This window comes from Phycodurus eques, chromosome 18 (assembly GCF_024500275.1).
Source record: "Phycodurus eques isolate BA_2022a chromosome 18, UOR_Pequ_1.1, whole genome shotgun sequence".
In the NCBI taxonomy this organism is placed as follows: Eukaryota; Metazoa; Chordata; class Actinopteri; order Syngnathiformes; family Syngnathidae; genus Phycodurus; species Phycodurus eques.
In genome coordinates, this window is record NC_084542.1 from 2,059,004 (window position 1) to 2,079,258 (window position 20,255).

Here is a 20,255-nt window from a genome sequence, read left to right on the forward strand (position 1 = left end):
AAGTGGGGACTTCTTCATGACATAAAATTACACCAAGTATAAAATACCGTGCTGCCTGGTTAGCACGTCTGCCTCACAGTTCGGAGGACCGGGGTTTGAATCCCGACCCCGCCTGTGTGGAGTTTGCATGTTCTGCATGGGTTTTTTCCAGGCACTCCGGTTTCCTCCCACATCCCAAAAACATGCGTGGTAGGTTGATTGAAGACTTTAAATTGCCCGTGAGTGCGAATGTGTGTTTCTTCCGCCTCTCGCCCGAAGATGGCTGGGATATGCTCCAGCACGCCCGCAACCCTAGTGAGGATTAAGCGGTACAGAAGATGAATGGATGGATAAAATACTTCAGTTGAGCCCCTTTGAAATTCCATTGTGAAGGGTGTTTTTAAGAAGATAAGATCTTGTGGTCCATTAGTCTTACGTGTTTATGATGTGTGTGTGTGTGTGTGAAAAAAAAATGGGATTGTTGAAATTTTTGCAGATTTATTAAAAAAGAGAAACTGAAATATCGTATAGCCGCAAGTATTCAGACCCTTAGTATTTAGTAGAAGCACCCTTTTCAGCTAATACAGTCCAATCAAACAGAGCTGGACTCCAAAAAGTGTAGAACCATCTCAAAGATGATCAGAAGAAATGGACAGCACCAGAGTTAAATATATGTGTCACAGCAAAGGGTCTGAATACTTGTGGCTGTGTGATATTTCAGTTTTTCTTTAATAAATCTGCATAAATTTCAACAATTGTTTTTTTTTTTTGTCAATATGGGGTGCTGTGTGTACATTGAGGGAAAAAAATAACAAATGATTTTCGTAAATGGCTGCAATATAACAGTAAAATAATTTTCGGTACCCACTGTAAGCTTCCTGTGATGCATTTTGGTCTCAGGTCACTTCAAGTAGTTAACTCCTACAGACTAATAACTAAGTAACTGTCATGGAATCTTTTCTGCTTGCTTTTATTACCAAAAAAAACAAAAAAAAAACAACCACCACCAAATGGACTCAAGAATGTTTTTTATTGCCGTATATGGGAAACAAATAAATTGTATTGACATGACAAGAATGATTGCAAGTGACTATTTTCAATATTGAATTCGGGGGATACTCAAGCTCACAAAGGATCAGTATCATGTACAGATGTTCACACACACAAAAAAAAATTACTTTTCCAGGTGATCACTGGGACTCAAATGGCGCTTCCATCATTTTCATTTTTATTTGATTTCCGTCCAGAAAATGGCCGCCTGTTCTTCTGAACCTGAAGCTGAAAAATACACAGTTTGTGACGATAATAAAAGGCCTTATTTTTGGTTTACAGTTTTGAGTAAAATTGGCCCTTTAGATATTAAACATGCAGTCACGTAAAGCAAAAATTAATACAACCTGTTACCTAATACCAGGTTATCCTAACCTCATAATGATTCCTGAAAAGGTCCATTTTAGGGCTGTCACTATTTAATCTTTTTTTTTTTAGAAATGATTATATGTCTATATAATCATTTATTCATTGGTATATACACACACACAGTGGGACAAAAAAGTATTTAGTCAGCCATCAATTGTGCAAGTTCGCCCACTTAAAAAATGAGAGGCCTGTAATTTTCATCATAGGTATACCTCACCTATGAGAGACAAAATGAGGGGGGAAATTAAAAAAAATCACATCTGATTTTTAATGAATGAATTGGTTAATTCCTTGGTTAAATATGTATTTGGTCACCTACAAACAAGCAGGATTTCTGGCTCTCACAGACCTGTTGCTCCTCTGTCCTCCACTCGTTACCTGTATTAATGGCACCTGATTGAACTCGTTATCAGTTTAAAAGACACCTGTCCACAACCTCAAACAGTCACAATCCAAACTCTACGATGGCCAAGACCAAAGAGCTGTCAAAGGACACCAGAAACTAAATTCTATACCTGCACCAGGCTGGGAAGACTGAATCTGCGATAGGTAAGCAGCTTGGTATGAAGAAATCGACTGTGGGAGCAATTATTAGAAAAATGGAAGACATACGAGACCACCGATAATCTCCCTCGATCTGGGGCTCCTTGCAAGATCTCACCCCGTGGGGTCAAAATGATCACAAGAACGGGGAGCAAAAATCACAGAACCACAAGGGGGGGGCCGAGTGAATGACCTCCAGAGAGCTGGGACCAAAGTAACAAAGGCTACCATCAGTAACACACTACACTGCCAGGGACGCAAATCCTGCACTGCCAGACGTGTCCCGCTGCTTAAGCCAGTACATGTCCAGGCCCGTCTGAAGTTTGCTCGAGAGCATTTGGATGATCCAGACGAGGATTGGGAGAATGTCATATGGTCAGATGAAACCAAAATAAACATTTTGGGTAAAAACTGGATTTATTCCCCCCCCCCATTTTATCTCTCATAGGTGAGGTATACCTATGATGAAAATTACCCGCCTCTCTCATCTTTTTAAGTGGCAGAACTTGCACAATTGGTGTCTTGACTTTTTTTGCCACAGTGGGTATTGAAAGTATTCAAACCACCTTAAATTTTTCACTTTTTTCATATTGCAGCCATTCGCTAAGATCTTTTAAGTTCACCCACCCCTCATTAATGTACACACAGCACCCCATATTGACAGAAAAAATAATTGAATTGTTTTGCAGATTTATTAAAAAAGAAAAATGAAATCACACACAGCCTTAAGTATTCAGACCCTTTGCTCAGCATTTAGTAGCAGCACCCTTTTGAGCTAATACAGCCATGAGTCTTTTGGGGAATGATGCAACAGGTTTTTCACACCTGGATTTGGGGAACCTCTCCCATTCCTCCTTGCAGATCCTCTCCAGTTCTGTCAGGTTGGATGGTGAATGCTGGTGGACAGCCATTTTCAGATCTCTCCAGAGATGCTCAATTGGGTTTAAGTCAGGGCTCTGGCTGGGCCATTCAAGAACAGTCACGGAGTTGTTCTGAAGCCACTCCGTCCTTATTTTAGCTGTGTGCTTAGGGTCATTGGAAGGTGAACCTTCGGTCCAGTCTGAGGTCCTGAGCACACTGGAAAACATTTTCGGCCTGCATATCCCTGTACTTGGCCGCGTTCATCTTTCCTTCGATTGCAACCAGTCGTCCTGTCCCTGCAGTTGAACAACACCCCCACAGCCCGATGCTGTCACCACCATGCTTTCACTGTTGGGACTGTATTGGACAGGTGATGAGCAGTGACTGGTTTTCTCCACACATACCGCTTAAAATTAAGGCCAAAAAGTTCTATCTTGGTTTCATCAGATAATCTTATTTCTCACCATCGTGGAGTCCTTCAGGTGTTTTCTTTTAGCAAACTCCATGCTGGCTTTCATGTGTCTTGCACTGAGGAGAGGTTTCCGTCGGGCTGCTCTGCCATAAAGCCCTGACTGGTGAAGGGCTTCAGTGATGGTTGACTTTCTAGAACTTTCTCCCCTCTCCCGACTGCATCTCTGGAGCTCAGCCACACAGTGATCTTTGGGTTCTTCTTTACCTCTCTTACCAAGGCTCTTCTCCCCCGATTGCTCAGTTTGGCCGGACCGCCAGCTCTAGGAAGGGTTCTGGCCGTCCCAAACGTCTTCCATTCAATGATTATGGAGGCCACAGTGCTCTTAGGAACCTTAAGTGCAGCAGAAATGTTTCTATAACCTTGGCCAGATCTGTGCCTTGCCACAATTCTGTCTGAGCTCTTCAGGCAGTTCCTTTGACCTCATGATTCTCATTTGCTCTGACATGCACTGTGAGCTGTAAGGTCTTATATAGACAGGTGTGTGGCTTTCCTAATCAAGTCCAATCAAACAGAGCTGGGGCCTCATGTACAAAATGTGCGTACACACAAAAACGTGGGGTCCGTTCTTTTTCACGGCAAAGGTCAGATGTATCAAGAGTGACATGACCGTGGAAATGTGCGGTGCCTCACGCCAACTGCGTGGCTGGCGTACGCAACGCTTCTGCAGCTTTTGGTGCTTCGGCGACACTTAGAGGGGATGCTGCGAAACGGTTCTCATAAATCTGCACACCAGCGACACATGAATAATTAGCACTGATGAACAATTCATGCCCGGCAAAATTTGATTTCAGTGATCACCAGTGTATTTAATGAACCACTGATATTTGTGAGGACACCTATTAATTGATCAAGGCGATCATTTATGCCGCTTATTGCTCTCACAATCGCTTCGTGAGTCCAGCACATGCACTGAAAAAAAGAGGCCTTTGAACATGTACATCGGTTGCACATGATTAAAATGTGTTTAAATTGACATCATTTACCCGTTCTTCTCCAAAAAAAAACATGATTTTGTTGTCAGTGTGTGTGCCCTCTCCTGTGTATTAAAATAAATTGAGTAATCAAAAAGGAGTCAAAGTTTTTGATATCCTCTTTGATATGCTGATGCGCTTCTATTTGAATTCAAAAGATTTATTACAAATACCACACATACAACATTTGGCGTGGACAGGGAGGAGTCGGCTACTCCAACATGTGCGCTCATTTCCACGTTGATTGGAATGTACGAAAGAAATGTGCTTGGATACATGAGTACGCAGAGTTTCATACATCGGAATATTTTTGTGCGTACGACGTTTTCTGGATTTGAGCGTACGCCATGTTTTAGGAGGAAATCCACACAAGTCTTTGTACATGAGGCCCCTGGACTCCAATGACGATCAGAAGAAATAGACAGCACAGAGTTAAATATGAGTGTCACAGCAAAGGGTCTGCATACTTATGGCTGTGTGATATTTTAGTTTGTCTTTTTCTTTAATAATCTACAAAAAAATTCAACAATTCATTTTTTTCCCCATCAATATGTGGTGCTGTGTGTACATTAATGAGGAAAAAGTTTTCATGATTTTAGCAACTGGCTGCTATATAACAAAGAGTGAAAAATTTAAGGGGGTCTTAATACTTTCCGTACCCACTGTGTGTATATATATAAAAGCATAATTCCATTAACAAGACAAATTTACGTTTTCTTCGACCATAATAATACACATTTATAGTAATGTTAGTTAAAAAAAAAAGTTATCTTTAATTGTTGAAAGTGTTGGGAATTATTAGCATAATGGGAAGATTCAATGCAGTATGTGTTCCTGATAAACAAGTAATACAACCATTTGGGTTTGATATTAACATACAAATGAAAATCCAAATCCATGTCCTTCTGATTAAAGTATACATGCATTACAAATAATAAATAAAAAAAAAAACAACTGACAATACAGACCCAAACTATCACTCAAGTTTTGTTTACCTTAGCTCCCTCCAGTAAGTGGGGCTCTTTCTGCAGTGCGTTGTTCAGTCCCTCTTCTGTGGTGAATCCCACCCAACAGAATCCCCTGTGGAAGCCAGTTTCTTTATTCTGTTAGAAAACAAAGATCATGTGGAACACTCATAAATAAATGAATAAGATTAGAACTATAAAGAGGGGTTGTGAAGATGATTTGTCTGTCTATGGGGCTACTTACAAATGGCAGTAGACACTTTCTAACTGGTCCAAACTGTCCAAAGTACTCCCTCATCTCCTCTGGAAGATAAGTCAACCCATAGTGAATGAAATTTTTTTTCCAATTAAAAAAAAACAAACAAAAAAAAAACTGTGGAGACATGGAAACTTTGAATGTTAAGGGTTAAAATCACAATAAATAAATGATATTTGATGTTGTTTTACCCCCCCCCCCCCCCCCCCCAGGCTGGAGTAACTTTAAATGACTGACTTGTTTAAACTGGAAATAAACAGTAATCATAATACTTATAGGCCAGGTTTTAGGAAGGTGACCATTTTGATATTGAGGATATATAAGGACCTTTTAAGGGTTAAAATCGTAGTAAGGAAAATGTTATATGAAATTGCAGATCCTGATGTGGGGGGGGGGGGGGGTGCGCACACTATAGTTAAATATCGTATCGTTCAGCTGCCAGACAAAGTGTGTGATTCAAAAGCATTTACTGTTAATTATAGTAGACATAAATAAAGTGCGGTAGCTCATGGTAGCTAACAGAGGTGACTGCTTGATAGACACAGGACGACGAATACATTGAATATTTCTTTTACAGGCATACGCTGGCAACTGATACGTAAAAGAAATCATATATTGAAAATAAAAATACAACAACTCACTGCCAGCAACTGTCCATGGCACTTTTGATACAAAAACCTCAAACACTTTCCTAGACTGCGCCGCCATGTTTTATCCTGAAATAACACTTTGACCTCGGACGCAATGTGCGACTTCCGTTTTTGAATTCTTCTTCTTCTGCCGCTGCTGCTTCTTTTTTTTTTTTAAGCGTTTTATTGAGGAATACAAAACATACAAGTTCAATTGCCAGGGGGTGAAATACAAATACAGGAAAACTCATTACAGAAATAAATTACATCGAGCGCATAACTCCAACGTTTTTGTGCTTTCACAGTCGTGGGTTGTCTAATGGACCTAATATACTCTTGACTTTTTTTCTTTTCATTAGTGCATCGACATTGATGAATATGCCATTTAGCCAATAGTATGAGGAGATTAATAATATACGATTTTTTTTTGTTTTGTTTTGCACACAGGTGAATAGTTAATGAAGCCAAATAATATATACTCAAAGCAAAGAGAGAGATTTGGTTCGATACAGAGTACTATCAAACTGTAAACACCTTTCCATAATTGGGCAAAGTGTGGGCATTTGCAAAATATCCTCCACAAAAACAGTCATTTAGAATCAAGGTCTTTTATAAACCGTTGTAGAAAAAAAATTACAAGGTTAATCCTTATTATTATTTGAAATGATACTTTCACTTTTTCACTTTATTGTTAATCAAATATTTTGCAGGTCAGTACCAATTTTTTTTGACAGTCAAGATTATCAACAAGAATATTCCAATAATTAAACTACGTATGGAATTCATGCAACAGCTTTACGAAATAATGTGGGCACATTTCGATTATTATTGCGTCTTAAGGAGAAACAAATTTCACCAATTTCAGTTTTGGTTGGATAAGGAGATATTTCTAAACTCAAATTCTGACTTCTTTCTTCTTTCTTTGGATTCTGCTTCTTCTTCTTTGTTGGCGGGTGGCAACAAACGTTCAAGATGCATTACCGCCATCTACTGTGCTGGAGTGTGGCTCAGAGTCAGTCTAAACATTAAATAATTTAATTTCCTCCATTGACACCTCCTCCGGTATTCCCCAAATCACCCCTTTATTCCACTCATGACCTTATGCCTTCATCCTGCTCGCTTTTCCCCTTTGCTCCTCATCTTTACAAAAAAAAATAAAAATAAATCAGTAAATTCTCGTCCCTTAAAAATCTCACCATTTTTTATTTATTTAAATACACAACATTAACGAATTCCCACATGTGTTTTAGACGATTTATCACTTCGACTATTCTCTTTGTCAGTCGCCAGTTGATAATATCTGTCACGGATGTGGGAATCATCGCACCTCCCTACCAGCCGGTGGCAGTGCTGCGCCAGCTTGTGACGTAGAAGTAGAAACCGAACATGGCCAAGATGGCGGCGTCCATAGTGGAGACTGGAGAGGATGCGTTCAGAAAGATATTCAAGTTGTACAAGCGAAGAAACCCTCCGCCGGATTTCAGCGATGTTATTGATTTTTCCAAGTGTGTGACGACTGACAAGGTGAAGCAAAAATACCCATCCATCAAGTTAAACTGTTTTCTTGATGCGAGGCATGTGGCAATTAATACTTTACCTTCACCCTTTCTGATCAAAATAAAAATAATGAATAGTCTAAATTTGTCCTATAAAACATTATTTTACTCCATGATTATCCTACAATAGAAAACGTCTTTCCAGGTAGCAATGTAGCTTCTCTAGATTGAACTCTGATCAATAGATTCACAATAGAAATCCAACTCACAAGAAATGAAGTCCATGCAAGATCTTGAACCTAAATTCACACGCATCAACACATCTCAAAATGCATGGCACGATAGTCAAATTTTGTATTTTTAGCGTTATTCAAATAAAATAAAAAGTAAATAAATAAATACAATCCCTTAATCAGAATTTCAAATCGCTACTGTATATTTTGTGTTGCACGCCACACAGAGAACCAAAGCCCAGGTCCTGACAGATCAGAAAATTAGACTGAATTCTGTGTGCATGCGTGGCAGATAGTTCCAGTGAAACTAGATCCAGCTGCAGTGAGCGATGGCGATGCTGCCAAGGTTGGATTACGTCCTGTCAAAGACTGGAAAGCCTTCAACTTGCAAGGCTACCCAGGTGAACTGATGAAGAGTCTGACTACAACCTTGAGATCATGAAAATCCTAAATGGTCAACTCAAAACATCGGTACACTTTCTCCTTAAAGGAGCTTTCTTTTTGGCTTATTCTTCTATTGTGTGTTTTCCAGGGTTCATATTCATTACTAACCCGTTCCTTCGCGGCTCTCAGCTCTTCTGGGTTCGCCAGTGTTTGAAGATTTACCCTCAGAAGCCAAATGTCTGCAACCTGGACATGCACATGTCTCCCATCGATACCCAGGACATCTGGGACAAGAGTGTACCCAACCTCAGGTGAGGCAAGTCTAGCTTGACTCCCTCTGCTTACCAAAACCATTGCCTTGTTGATAGCCTTAAAACAGAGGAACTAAAGGCGAGATCAACCTCTCAGTCTAGCCCTGAAGTTTATTTTTATTTATATGTCAAGAACAAATCACTCATCACGTAATAATAATAATAATAATTATTATTATTAAAAAAGATACAGAAATAAGTTATTTATTTCAAGTTAGATTCAGTGGAAAATTAGCCATGGTCCTAAACATTACACTTTCTAACTTCAATACATCTGAAGGCAATTCGTGTCCTATAATTTATATATATATAAAACTGTTGCTTGCAGTGCAATCATAGGGGGGGAAAGTATTTACAATACGCTGCAGCGGGGGGGGGGGGGGGAGTATGTTGATGGTAATTGTATATATTTCTGTGAGGCGGTAAGGTGGACGACTGGTTAGCACGTCTGCCTCACAGTTCTGAGGACCGGGGTTAAAATCCAGGCCCTTCCTGTGTGGAGTTTGCATGTTCTCCCCATGCCTGCGTGGGTTTTCTCCGGGTACTCCGGTTTCCTCCCACCTCCCAAAAACATGCATGGTAGACTCTAAAACTCTAAATTGCCCATAGGTGGGAATGCGAGTGCGAATGGTTGTTTGTTTATGTGCCCTGCGATTGGCTGGCGACCAGTTCGTAGTGTACACCGCCTCTCGCCCGAAGATAGCTGGGATAGGTTCCAGCACGCCCGCGACCCCAGTGAGGATAAGCGGTACAGAAAATGGATGGATGGGTGGATAATAAACACACACACACACACACACAGTGGGTACAGAAAGTATTCAGACCCCTTAAATTTTTCACTGTTTGTTATATGCTGCCATTTGCTAAAATCATTGTTCGTTTTTTCCTCATTAATGTGCACACAGCACCCCATACTGACAGAAAAAAACGGAATTGTTTAAATTTTTGCAGATTTATTAAAAAAGAAAAACTGAAATATCAGTATTCAGACCCTTTGCTTTGACACTCATACGTAACTCGGGTGCTGTCCATTTCTCCTGATCATCCTTGAGATGGTTCTACACCTTCATTGGAGTGCAGCTGTGTTTGATGATACTGATTGGACTTGATTAGGAAAGCCCCAAACTTGTCTATAAAAGACCTTACAGCTCACAGTGCATGTCAGAGCAAGTGAGAATCATGAGGTCAAAGGAACTGCCTGAAGAGCTCAGAGACAGAATCGTGGCAAGGCACAGATCTGGCCAAGGTTGAGCGTCTCTGGAAAGACCTGAAAATGTGTGTCCACCAACGTTCACTATCCAACTTGACAGAACTGGAGAGGATCTGCAAGGAGGAATGGCAGAGGACCCCTAAATCCAGGTGTGAAAAACTTGTTGCATCATTCCATCAATTTCTAGGGGTGGGTCAAAATATCGATTCAGTGATGCATTGCAATTCTTCCCGCGATTCTGTATCCCTCCATCTTCTGTACCGCTTCTCCTCACTAGGTTTGTCTTCGGGCGAGAGGCGGGGTACACCCTGAACTGGTCGCCAGCCAATCGCAGGGCACATATGAACAACCATTCGCACATTCACACCTACGGGCAATTTAGAGTTTTCAATTAATCTACCATGCATGTTTTTGGGAGGTGGGAGGAAACCTCAGTACCCGGAGAAAAGTCACGCAGGCACGGGGAAAACATGCAAACTCCACACAGGCGGGACCGGGATTTGAATCCCGGTCCTCAGAACTGTGAGGCACCGTACTGCCCAATTCAATATCAATTTAGCAAATATCCTTAATCAATTCACTTCCTGGCCACTGGCGCTGTGCATGTGGTTCGCGTTGTATGGACGAAACCCAAACACAATGGCTACTCGAGCAAACAGCGGCTGCAGAAGCAGCAGTGTGAAGCGGGCGACGTCTCCTTTTAAATCTGACGTTTGGGGTCATTTTGGATTCCCCTGTAAATCTGGAACACAGACATGGACAAAAGACACTCCAACCACAATATGCAATTGCAACACGAAAACACGCCACAAGCCGCCGGCCCGGAAACGCACACGGAGTCAAGATCGCGCTTTTGGAGTCATCAAAGTCGACAGAAAGAGCTACGTCTGTAACTTGCAGAGGCAGGTAGGAACACACTACATTTACTCCATTACATTTCCATTTTGGACAAATTGTACTTGTCAGAGTAGATTTAATCAAGCATACTTTTTTACTCGAGTATTTATGTGAAGAAGAAACGGTACTTTTACTCCGTTACAATAATCTACATGCTGCTCGCGACTTTCATTTATCAATAATTGCGTGCGCAATCATTTTCGACGTCCGCATTGGGCGCCGTTGCTCCAATCCAATATGATTACCACGGTGTTTGACCAGTTCACCAATCAAACGACTCAAGAAAGTCACGTCTGCGCACAAAGTCTGCTTACGGGCTCCGCGGGCAATCAAAGTGAGTCGTGACAGCCGCACACGACTCGTGTTCACATTACAGACTACGGAAAACAACAGCTTTAACAAACGTAGCTTTGCCACTGCCCAAACGTTCATATTTCAGTCGACTTCTAATTTGAGAAAACACCTTCCGGTAATTTGCAGATGTTTTTGCTGTTGTTTTGGCTGTGCATTTGGCAACATGAGGCCTATTTTATGGACAAAAGTAACTGTAAAACATGCATCTTGTTCTCTCTCTCTCGCTCACACACTTTATCAAGAAGTCTGGTCAGCAAAAAGCTTTTTCATAGCAGAGTCATTTTAGCGGATAAAGCAAATCATGTTTCTGTAAGGCCCTACCTCCGCATGTATTGTTTTATCACTTAAAAATTTCAATGTTTGTGGACTCCCGTTGAATATGAGTTTGAATGTGATGTGCTACTTCTGAACACAGCCACATGCCAGTTATAAGAGGGAGTGCGTCCTTGTGCAAGCAGATTTATTTGTATTTATTTTATGAAAACTTTATTTAACCGAGGAAAAGACCAGTTAAAACAGAACATCTCATTATACCTGTGCAATATCTGAAATTGCACATTCATATTTTATGTAATTTTTATTTTCGTTGACGTTCATGCTCTGATTTAAAAAATAATAATAATAATAATAATAAATAAATTTTAAAAAAAAAACCTCACTTGTAGTTTTTTTAGTTGTTTCTTACTCCAGTAATTATTTGGAGTACTACTTTTACTTCAGCCATGTTATTCTAACAGTGCTCTTACTTGAGTACAATATTTGGCTACTCTTTCCACCTCTGGTAACTGTCACTTCTCATTTCCATTCAAATGAGTGGGAATTTGCGTCAAAATGTTCTGCAGACGAGAGCCCCCCTACACGGGAAGGGAGCAATATAGCCAACTTGTTGGCCGACTGAACAGGTGAATGGGTTTGACGAAGAAAGTACTGGTCCTGGCTTGTCTCACAATGCCGCAAACATGCTACTTCAGTCGGGATTACTTAAATACCCTGCAAATAACAGTACTCACCCTAATAAGTCCAGAAACATTAAGTATCGATGCACGTTACTTTTTCAATACGGAGCTCTCATTCTGTTTTAACTTGTACCCCATATGAGCAAGTAAGTTATTGCGCATTTTTATTATAATTTCTAAGAGGAAATTGAAGTTTACGTGGACTTTACCTTTTCCGTTTATGTACAACTGCAATATTTTTTTACTTTTGTCCTCCATTTAAGTGATGTGCAAATGTTTTTATTTTAGATGTATTGCTTTAAACTGTGATGTAAAATACAACATATTGTTACATGGCATCAAAAAGCAATATTTCAAAATTGTCCAAATGTACTCCTATTTGTGTATTAATACTTTGTCCTCTATCGATTTCAGAACATTTAAGTCAGTATCGTATCGAATTTGCCACCCTAAAGAATCGGTATAGAATCGAATCGCAACATAAAGATCAAATTGAAATCGAATCGCGAGGTTCTTAGCAATGCCCAGCCCTACCATTTTCTGCTCAAATCCAGTGGAACATATTCAGATCTCCGTTTTCCGCTTCTTAAAATGTTTCACGTTTGCATAGCTTAGGCACATGTCCAGTTCCAGGGCGAGAGGGGCCCGAGCTCCAAAACGGGAACTACAATGATAGCTCATGACAGTATCACTATAAATATAATGGGAATGATTACACTTTTTGGAAAAGTTGCTCAAGGAAAATTATTGTGTTGAATTACCAATAATGTTCCAAAGTGCAAATTGTTGCATTTCCTCGTAATATATAGCACGGACCACAATGGCAATACGTTTCTTGGTCTAAAATTTTCCGCAGCCCGTTTATAAAGTGCGGTGTATGTTTTAATTTCTCCTCCAGTAGTCCTTCTGTTGGAAAGAGAGAGCCCAGAACTCTTCTGGAGAGGCTGCGCTGGGTCACCTTGGGCTATCATTACAACTGGACCAGCAAGGTACCCTAAGTTGTTAAGGTGGATTACTTGTTACTTCAATCCATAAAGAAAGCACTTTGTCCCCCAAAGTCATTTCATTTAACGTGTACGGAAAACCGTAACGATACTACTGAATCCACATTTATGTTTTACGTGTCAAAAATATTTGTTGTTGCTTTTTTTCCCCCCATAGACTTACTCTGCAAATCACTGTACTCCGTTCCCAACTGAGCTCCACCTCCTGTCTTACCAAATAGCAACCGCCTGTGGCTTCCCAGGCTTCATTGCACAGGCTGGAATCCTCAACTACTACAAGTCGGATTCCTCTTTGGGAATCCACGTGGATGAATCCGAGTTAGATCATAGCCGCCCGCTGCTGTCTTTCAGGTAAGGTCAGTTGAGTTAAGTGAAAATGCTGTAGCATTAGTTTGTAATACAGTGTAATACATTAGTTTGTAATACCGAAGTATACGGAGTCATTTTTATGAAGTCTACCTATATTTAAATGCACTGTAATATTGAGCAATAGTCCAGTCAGACAGGAAGTTTATTTTCATTCATTTATTTTCATGGCCGAGTTATACGGTAGAGTCATTGGCACATTCCTGACACTATTCATTTGTTTTTAATCAATCTGTTATTTTACACCAGTTTGATCATATGCATTAGTATTTCCACATTTGAGTGCATTTGTTTAAGCAAAACACATTGTTGTGTACACCTTTTAGTTTGTCCCTTCAATAATGCCGTGGCTCTCCCACATCCGTCCAAGTGTAAGGGTTTCCAACATGCAAGTCACTCGTCATATTCTGAAGAGAGAGTAAATCCAGGCGTGTAAATGGTTTCCCGTGTCCTTAATAAGAGTTACCCTACCAAAAAAACAACACTCGGGCTGCTCCTTGGGTGTTTTTGATGGGTTATAATTTACCGTAACATCGGTGCCAATCTCATTAGGTCCCTCTGCTGGCCATTAATTAATATTACAGTTGATTGACTGCATATCAATACACTAACGTTGCGCAGAGTCCTGCGATGTGACTATTGCACACGCGAACATTGCGATGACCACGCTCAAACAATATATCGTGCAGCCCTACTGTAAAGACATAAACATGTTGTTTTTTTTCCCACCAGTTTTGGCCAGTCAGCAATCTTCCTCCTGGGTGGCACCCACCGACAGGACACTCCCACCGCCATGTACATGCACAGCGGAGATCTGATGGTCATGTCGGGGCAGAGTCGCCTCTTTTACCACGCCGTGCCTCGCATTGTTCCAACACACCGGAAAGTGGAAGCGCTCGAGACCGATCGGTGCGGCTGGCACTCCGGCTGGCAGGGCGGCGCTGTTGTGGAGCAGGTGTCAGAGGAGGACTGGGCTGTGTGTGCCAGGTACATCCACAGTTCCAGAATCAACATGACTGTCAGACAGGTTCTGGGGGAGGGGCAGAGCTTCCCAGAGACGCCTCCTCTTCCAGGCCATCCAGAGGTGCGCCAAGAAGATGACGAAGACCGTATGAAGAGGAGACGGAAAAGTGACTCATTTAATATTAAAAACACATAATGTAGACCAGTCTAGGACTTTTTAGAATACTGTTTACAAAACGTTTTTTTTTTTTTTTTTTTTTTTTGCTTTCAAAACACACAGGTGTAATTTTTCCATAGCCCATGAAGGAATATTTTGGTCACATTGAATAGATTTTTTTTTTTTAAATATACAATAAATACCGGAATTACAGTGTCACCAGAAAGTATTCACACCCCTTCACTTTTTCCACATTTTGCTGTTACAGACTTATTCTAAAGCTGATTTGAGTATACTTTTTAAAAAGTCTACATAAATGATCCCATAATGACAAAGTAAACATTGCAGACCGTTGTGCAAATCTCTTGAAAATATAAACATTGAAACGTAATAGGTACATAAGTATTCACACCCTTGGCTTAATCTTTTGTTGAAGCATCTTTGGCAGCAATCACAGCCTCTTCTTTTGGGTTTGTCTCTATGAGCTTGACGCACCGGTTTTGGGGCATTTTCTCCCATTCTTCTCTGCAGATGCTCATAAGGTCACTCGGGTTGGAGGGGTAGCGTGGTGGGACAGCCGTTTTTAGAGCTTTCCAGAGATGTTCGTTTACCTGGGCCACTCAAGGATATTCACAGGCTGCTCATGAAGCCACTCCTTTGTTATTTTGAATGTGTGCTTTGGGTCATTGTTTTGTTGGAAGGTGAATTGACACCCTTGTCTGAGTTTCAGAGCACTTTGGAGCAAGTTCTCTTGAAGAATTTCTCTATATTTGGCAGCTGTCACCTTACCTTTCTATGCGGACTAGTCGCCCAGTTCCTGCAGCAAAAAAAAAAAACAAGCCCCACAGTTGGGGCTGCCAACGTTAGATGCTGCCACCAGCATGCTTCACAGTAGGGATGGTGTTTGCCAGGTGATGAGCATTGCTGCTGCTTCTCCAGATATGATGCTTGCAATTCAGGCCAAAAAGTTCTGTTTTGGTTTCATCAGACTGTTTTTTTTCCTGCAGGTCTGAGAATCCTTAAGGTGCCTTTTGGCAAATTCCAAGCGGGCTGCCATGTGCTTTTTAGTGAGAAGTGGCTTCTGTCTGGCCATTCTTATCATAAAGGCCTGATTGGTGGAGTGGCTTAGCAATGGCTGACTTTCTGGATGGTTCTCCTATCGCCGCAAGGGAACACTGGAGCTCCGCCTTAGTGACCATAGGATTCACCTTTCTGATCAAGGCGCCAGATCTAGGAAGGGTCCTTGTGGTTCCAAACGTCTTCTGTTTTCGAATAATCAAGACCAGAGTGCTTTTCGGGACCTTCAATGCTGCTGAAATTCTTTTGTATCCTTCCCCATATTTGTACCTTGACACAATCAGGTCTCGGAGGTCTGTCGACTTCATTGCTTGGTTTCTGCTCTGATATTCTCTGCCAACTATGAGACCTTATACAGACAGGTGTGTGCCTTTCCAAATGATGTTCAATCAGCTGAATTTACCACAGGTGGACTCCATTCAAGTTTTACAAGCATCTCAAGGATGATCAATGGAAATCAGATGGACCTGGGCTTAAGTTTGAGTGTTATAGCAAAGGATTTGAATACTTATGTACCTATTGTTTGAATGTTTACATTTTTTTTTATAAATTTACACAAATGTCTGAAAATATACTTTTACTTTGTCATTATGGGATGTTTTTTTTTTTTTTTTAAGGAAAACTATACTCAAATCAGCTTTAGAATAAGTCTAACAGCAAAATGTGGAAAACGTGAAGGGGTGTGACTACTTTCTGGTGGCACTGTATGATGCGATATTTTGAAAGAAAAAGCAAAGAATATATTTTGTGAGATTAAAGTTATATGGGAAAAGGGTGGACTGTTACAAAAAAAAAATACCTAATAATACCAACATAAACATATCCCGACGTTAAGAACTACACAAAATAAAATGTATTCGATCAGCCAGTGTTTTAACAAATATTTCGTTTTACTTTATGGATGAATATACAGGTGCTGCTCATATAATCAGAATATCATGAAAAAGTTGATTTATTTCAGTCATTCCATTCCAAAAGTGAAACTTTTGGAATGCATACATTCATTTCACAAAGACTGACATATTTCAAGTGTCCATTTCTTTTAATGCTGATGATTATAAGTGACGACTAATGAAAACCTGAAATTGAGTAGCTCAGAAAATGTAAATGTGAAGAGGTGTGATACGCCAGACCCAACAATGCAGAACAGCTGAAGACCACTATAAGAGCAACCTGGGCTCTCATAACACCTGAGCAGTGCCACAGACTGATCAATTCCATGCCGCGCTGCATTGCTGCAGTACTTCGTGCAAAAGGAGTATTGAGTGCTGTACATGCTCATACTGTTCATGTTCATACTTTTCAGTTGGCCAACATTTCAAGAAATATTTTTTTTGTATCGTTTTTTTTTTGTAAGTAATATTCAAATTTTCTGAGATACTGAATTTGGGATTTTCATTAGTTGTCAGTTGTCATCATCAAAGTTAAAAGAAATAAACATTTGAAATATATCAGTCTGTGTGTAATGAATGAATATAATCAGTTTCACTTTTTGAACACTAAAATAAATCAACTTTTTCATTATATTCTAATTATATGACCAGCTCCTGTATGGTAGGTCTCTTGGGAAATCCAGCAGCTGCCAGTCTCAGACATCCATATTTTTCTAAAGTTACGACTCTATGCTTGTAATATTATGACTATTTTCTTGTTACTTTTTAAAATCAATCTCCTCCACACACAGCTTGGGCTCTGTACCAGTCCTCTTGAGAGGGGTTGGACTCTCTTCCACTCTGGAGTTGCCCACGGTGAGAGGCGCCTGTACGTTGGGGTTCACCCCGGTGGACGTGAGGGTAGCCTCCCTCCGCCTTCGGGCGGGGGGATGGGTCCTGACTGTTCTTTGTGCCTATGCACCAAACAGCAGTTCAGAGTACCCACCCTTTTAGGAGTTCTTGGAACGGGTGCTGGAGAGCGCTCCCGCTGGGGACTCCATCGTTCTGCTCGGGGACTTCAATGCTCACATGGGCAATGACAGTGAGACCTGGAAGGGCGTGATTGGGGGGAACACCTGAAGGAGTTTCAACTGCCACCTCTGGCAGAACTTCACCCACGTCTCGGGGGAGGTGGGGGACATTGAGTCCGAGTGGACCATGTTCTGCGCCTCTATTGGCGAGGCGGCCGACCGGAGCTGTGGCCGTAAAGTAGTCGATGCCTGTCGTGGTGGTAATCCCCGAACCCGTTGGTGGACACCAACGGTGAGGGATGCCGTCAAGCTGAAGAAGGAGTGCTTTCGGGCCTGTGGGACTCCTGAGGCCCCTGATAGGTGCCGGCTGGCCAAGCGGAATGCAGCTTTGGTAGTCGCTGAAGCAAAAACTCTGGTATTGGAGGAGTTTGGTGAGGCCAGGGAGAAAGACTTCCGGACGGCTTCGAGGAAATTCTGGTCCACCATCCGGCGTCTCAGGAGGGGAAAGCAGTGCACCACCAACACTGTGTATAGTGGGGACGGGGCGCTGCTGACCTCGACTCGGGACGTTGTGAGTCGGTGGGGAGAATACTTCAAAGACCTCTTCAATTCCACCGACACGCCTTCCCATGAGGAAGCAGAGTCTGGGTTCTCTGAGGCGGGCTCGCCTAACTCTGGGGTTGAGGTCACCGAGGTGGTTAAAAAGCTCCTTGGTGGCAACGACCCAGGACACGCTGGAGAGACTACGTCTCTCGGGTGGCCTGGGAACGCCTCGGGATCCCCCGGAAGAGCTGGATGAGGTGGCTGGGGAGAGGGAAGTCTGGGCGTCCCTGCTAAAGCTACTGCCCCCGCGACCAGACCTCAGATAAGCGGAAGAAAATGGATGGATGGAAGGAAATCAATCTGCCCTTATTAGTCCTTTGTAGAAGATAAATGGAAGTCATGGAGCCGGGAGACATATTGTGCCTCCGGCATGTCCTGTGTGGATCCCGTGCACAGAACACCTCACCAAGGAGGCGTCCAGGAGGCATCCTTAACAGATGCCCGAGCAACCTCATTTGGTTCCTCTCGATGCGGAGAAGCAGCGGCTCCACTCCGAGCCCCTCCTGGATGACCTGAGCTTCTCACCCCATTTCTAAGGGAGAGCCCGGACATCCTGTGGAGGAAAACCCATTTTGGCTGTTTGTATCCGTGATCTTGTTCTTTCGGTCACGACCCACAGCTCGTGGCCATGGGCAACGGTGACAATGTAGATCGCCCGCATCACTGCAGATGCTGCATCAATCCACCTGTTGATCTTCCACTCCATTCTTCACTCCCATGTGAACGAGACACTTGAACTCCTCCACATGGGGTAGAAGCTCATCCCCGACCCGGAAAGGCCACTTCGCCCTTTTCCATCTGAGGACCGTAGTCTTTTGGAGGTGTTGCTTCTCATCCCAGACACTTCGCACCCAGCTGCAAACCATTCTAGCGAGAATGAAGATTGCGGTTTGAGGAAGGCAACAGAACCACAGCATTTGCAAAAGGCAGGGAAGTCATTCTGAGGCCACCAAACCAGAATTCCTCAACGCTGCGGCTGTGCATCGAAATTCTGTTCATTAAGGTCAGGAACAGAATTGGTGACAAAGGGCAGCTTTGGTGGAGTCCAACCCTCATTGGAAACATCTGACTTACTGATGGCAATACAGACCAAAAATGCCGACACCAGCCATACAGGGACTGAACAGGTCATTAGGGGGTCCGGTACCTCGTACTCCCGGAGCACCCCCCAAAAGACCTCAGGAGGGACACCGTCGAACGCCTTCTCCAAGCGCCCCTTATTTTTTTCATTTATTATTGTTAAACAGTGTCTTATTGTTTTTAACCTAATACACTGGTTAAGTCTACTTCTCCTTACTGCACAGTAGCTATAATTTCATAAATGTTACTCAAAGCATCATCTGTCATAAGGTTTGACGGCTTTAATTTGGATTTGTTCCGGTGCGTAGATTCGATGATCAACATCATGGAACGGTCCATCTGCATTATTAGTATTTTTGCCTTTCCACGCTGTGAAGAAGCACTGTGAAGTCATCAGCTGATTGTACACTGGCTATGTAATAAAATATCTGTACTGCACTCTATTCTTATTTTAAGACAACACTATGCATGTTTAGCTCCGGTGGTCCACATAAAATGATATGGCGAGCTGGCTTCGGCCCATAGACGTTGAGTTTGACAGTCAGTAGATGAGTTGATGGTCTACATCAGTGATTCTCAACCACATTAGTGTGCCGTGGGAAATTATAAAATTTGAATGAATGGCTCCAAAAATTATTTTCAAGAAATAATGTATCTTTATGCCAGTGAGGCGTAGTGACAGACAGAACAAATAAATGCTCTTCTATTAGAAGGCACGAAGTACATACAGTAATTAATGTATCCACATTTTGTGACGCTTTTGTTTGTTGGCGTGCCGTGAGATTTTTCAATTGTAAAATATGTTCCTTGGCTTCATAAAGGTTGGAAATCACTGGACTACATCATGGATGGGCCAACAGTCAATTGCATGATCCATAAAGATAGACAACCATTCATATTCACACTTCACACCGTCACTAAGTGCAAGCTAAACTCACACTACCTTCGCTGAAGTCAAGAGAAGTGAATCACTTGAGTCCAGGGGTGTCAAACTCATTTTTGTGCTGGGCCACATCATAGTTATGGCTTCCCTTGGAGGGCGTTTATGACGGAACCCATATACTTGTCAATGAATTATCGCCTAATATATGTATACACAACAAAGTGATGGCCAACTAGTTTTGAAATCAGAAGCCAATAAAAAATATGTTTTTTCAACTACAGTA

At 41.9% G+C, this 20,255-nt stretch overlaps 2 protein-coding genes across 4 annotated transcripts; one reads left to right on the plus strand and one right to left on the minus strand.

Moving 5' to 3' along the window:
* Nucleotides 1-992: 992 nt before the first annotated feature.
* Nucleotides 993-6,210, minus strand: slirp (SRA stem-loop interacting RNA binding protein). Its single transcript, XM_061703592.1, has 4 exons — nucleotides 6,108-6,210; nucleotides 5,455-5,513; nucleotides 5,241-5,348; nucleotides 993-1,257 (listed from the first exon to the last, which is right to left on the minus strand). Exons 1-4 carry the CDS (start codon nucleotides 6,172-6,174, stop codon nucleotides 1,180-1,182), a joined length of 312 nt encoding a protein of 103 aa, XP_061559576.1. The 5' UTR covers nucleotides 6,175-6,210; the 3' UTR covers nucleotides 993-1,179.
* Nucleotides 6,211-7,414: 1,204 nt separating this feature from the next.
* Nucleotides 7,415-16,092, plus strand: alkbh1 (alkB homolog 1, histone H2A dioxygenase). 3 transcript variants are annotated; one of them, XM_061703589.1, is made up of 7 exons: nucleotides 7,415-7,619; nucleotides 8,117-8,225; nucleotides 8,357-8,519; nucleotides 10,483-10,635; nucleotides 12,835-12,925; nucleotides 13,098-13,291; nucleotides 14,039-16,092. In XM_061703589.1, the coding sequence occupies exons 1-7, from the start codon at nucleotides 7,482-7,484 to the stop codon at nucleotides 14,463-14,465; spliced, it is 1,275 nt and encodes a 424-aa protein (XP_061559573.1). In that variant the 5' UTR covers nucleotides 7,415-7,481; the 3' UTR covers nucleotides 14,466-16,092. The 3 variants fall into 3 exon arrangements, with proteins under 3 accessions (XP_061559573.1, XP_061559574.1, XP_061559575.1); XM_061703590.1 differs by lacking the exon at nucleotides 10,483-10,635; XM_061703591.1 differs by lacking the exon at nucleotides 10,483-10,635 and having other exon boundaries at nucleotides 12,838-12,925.
* The last annotated feature ends 4,163 nt before the right edge of the window (nucleotides 16,093-20,255 follow it).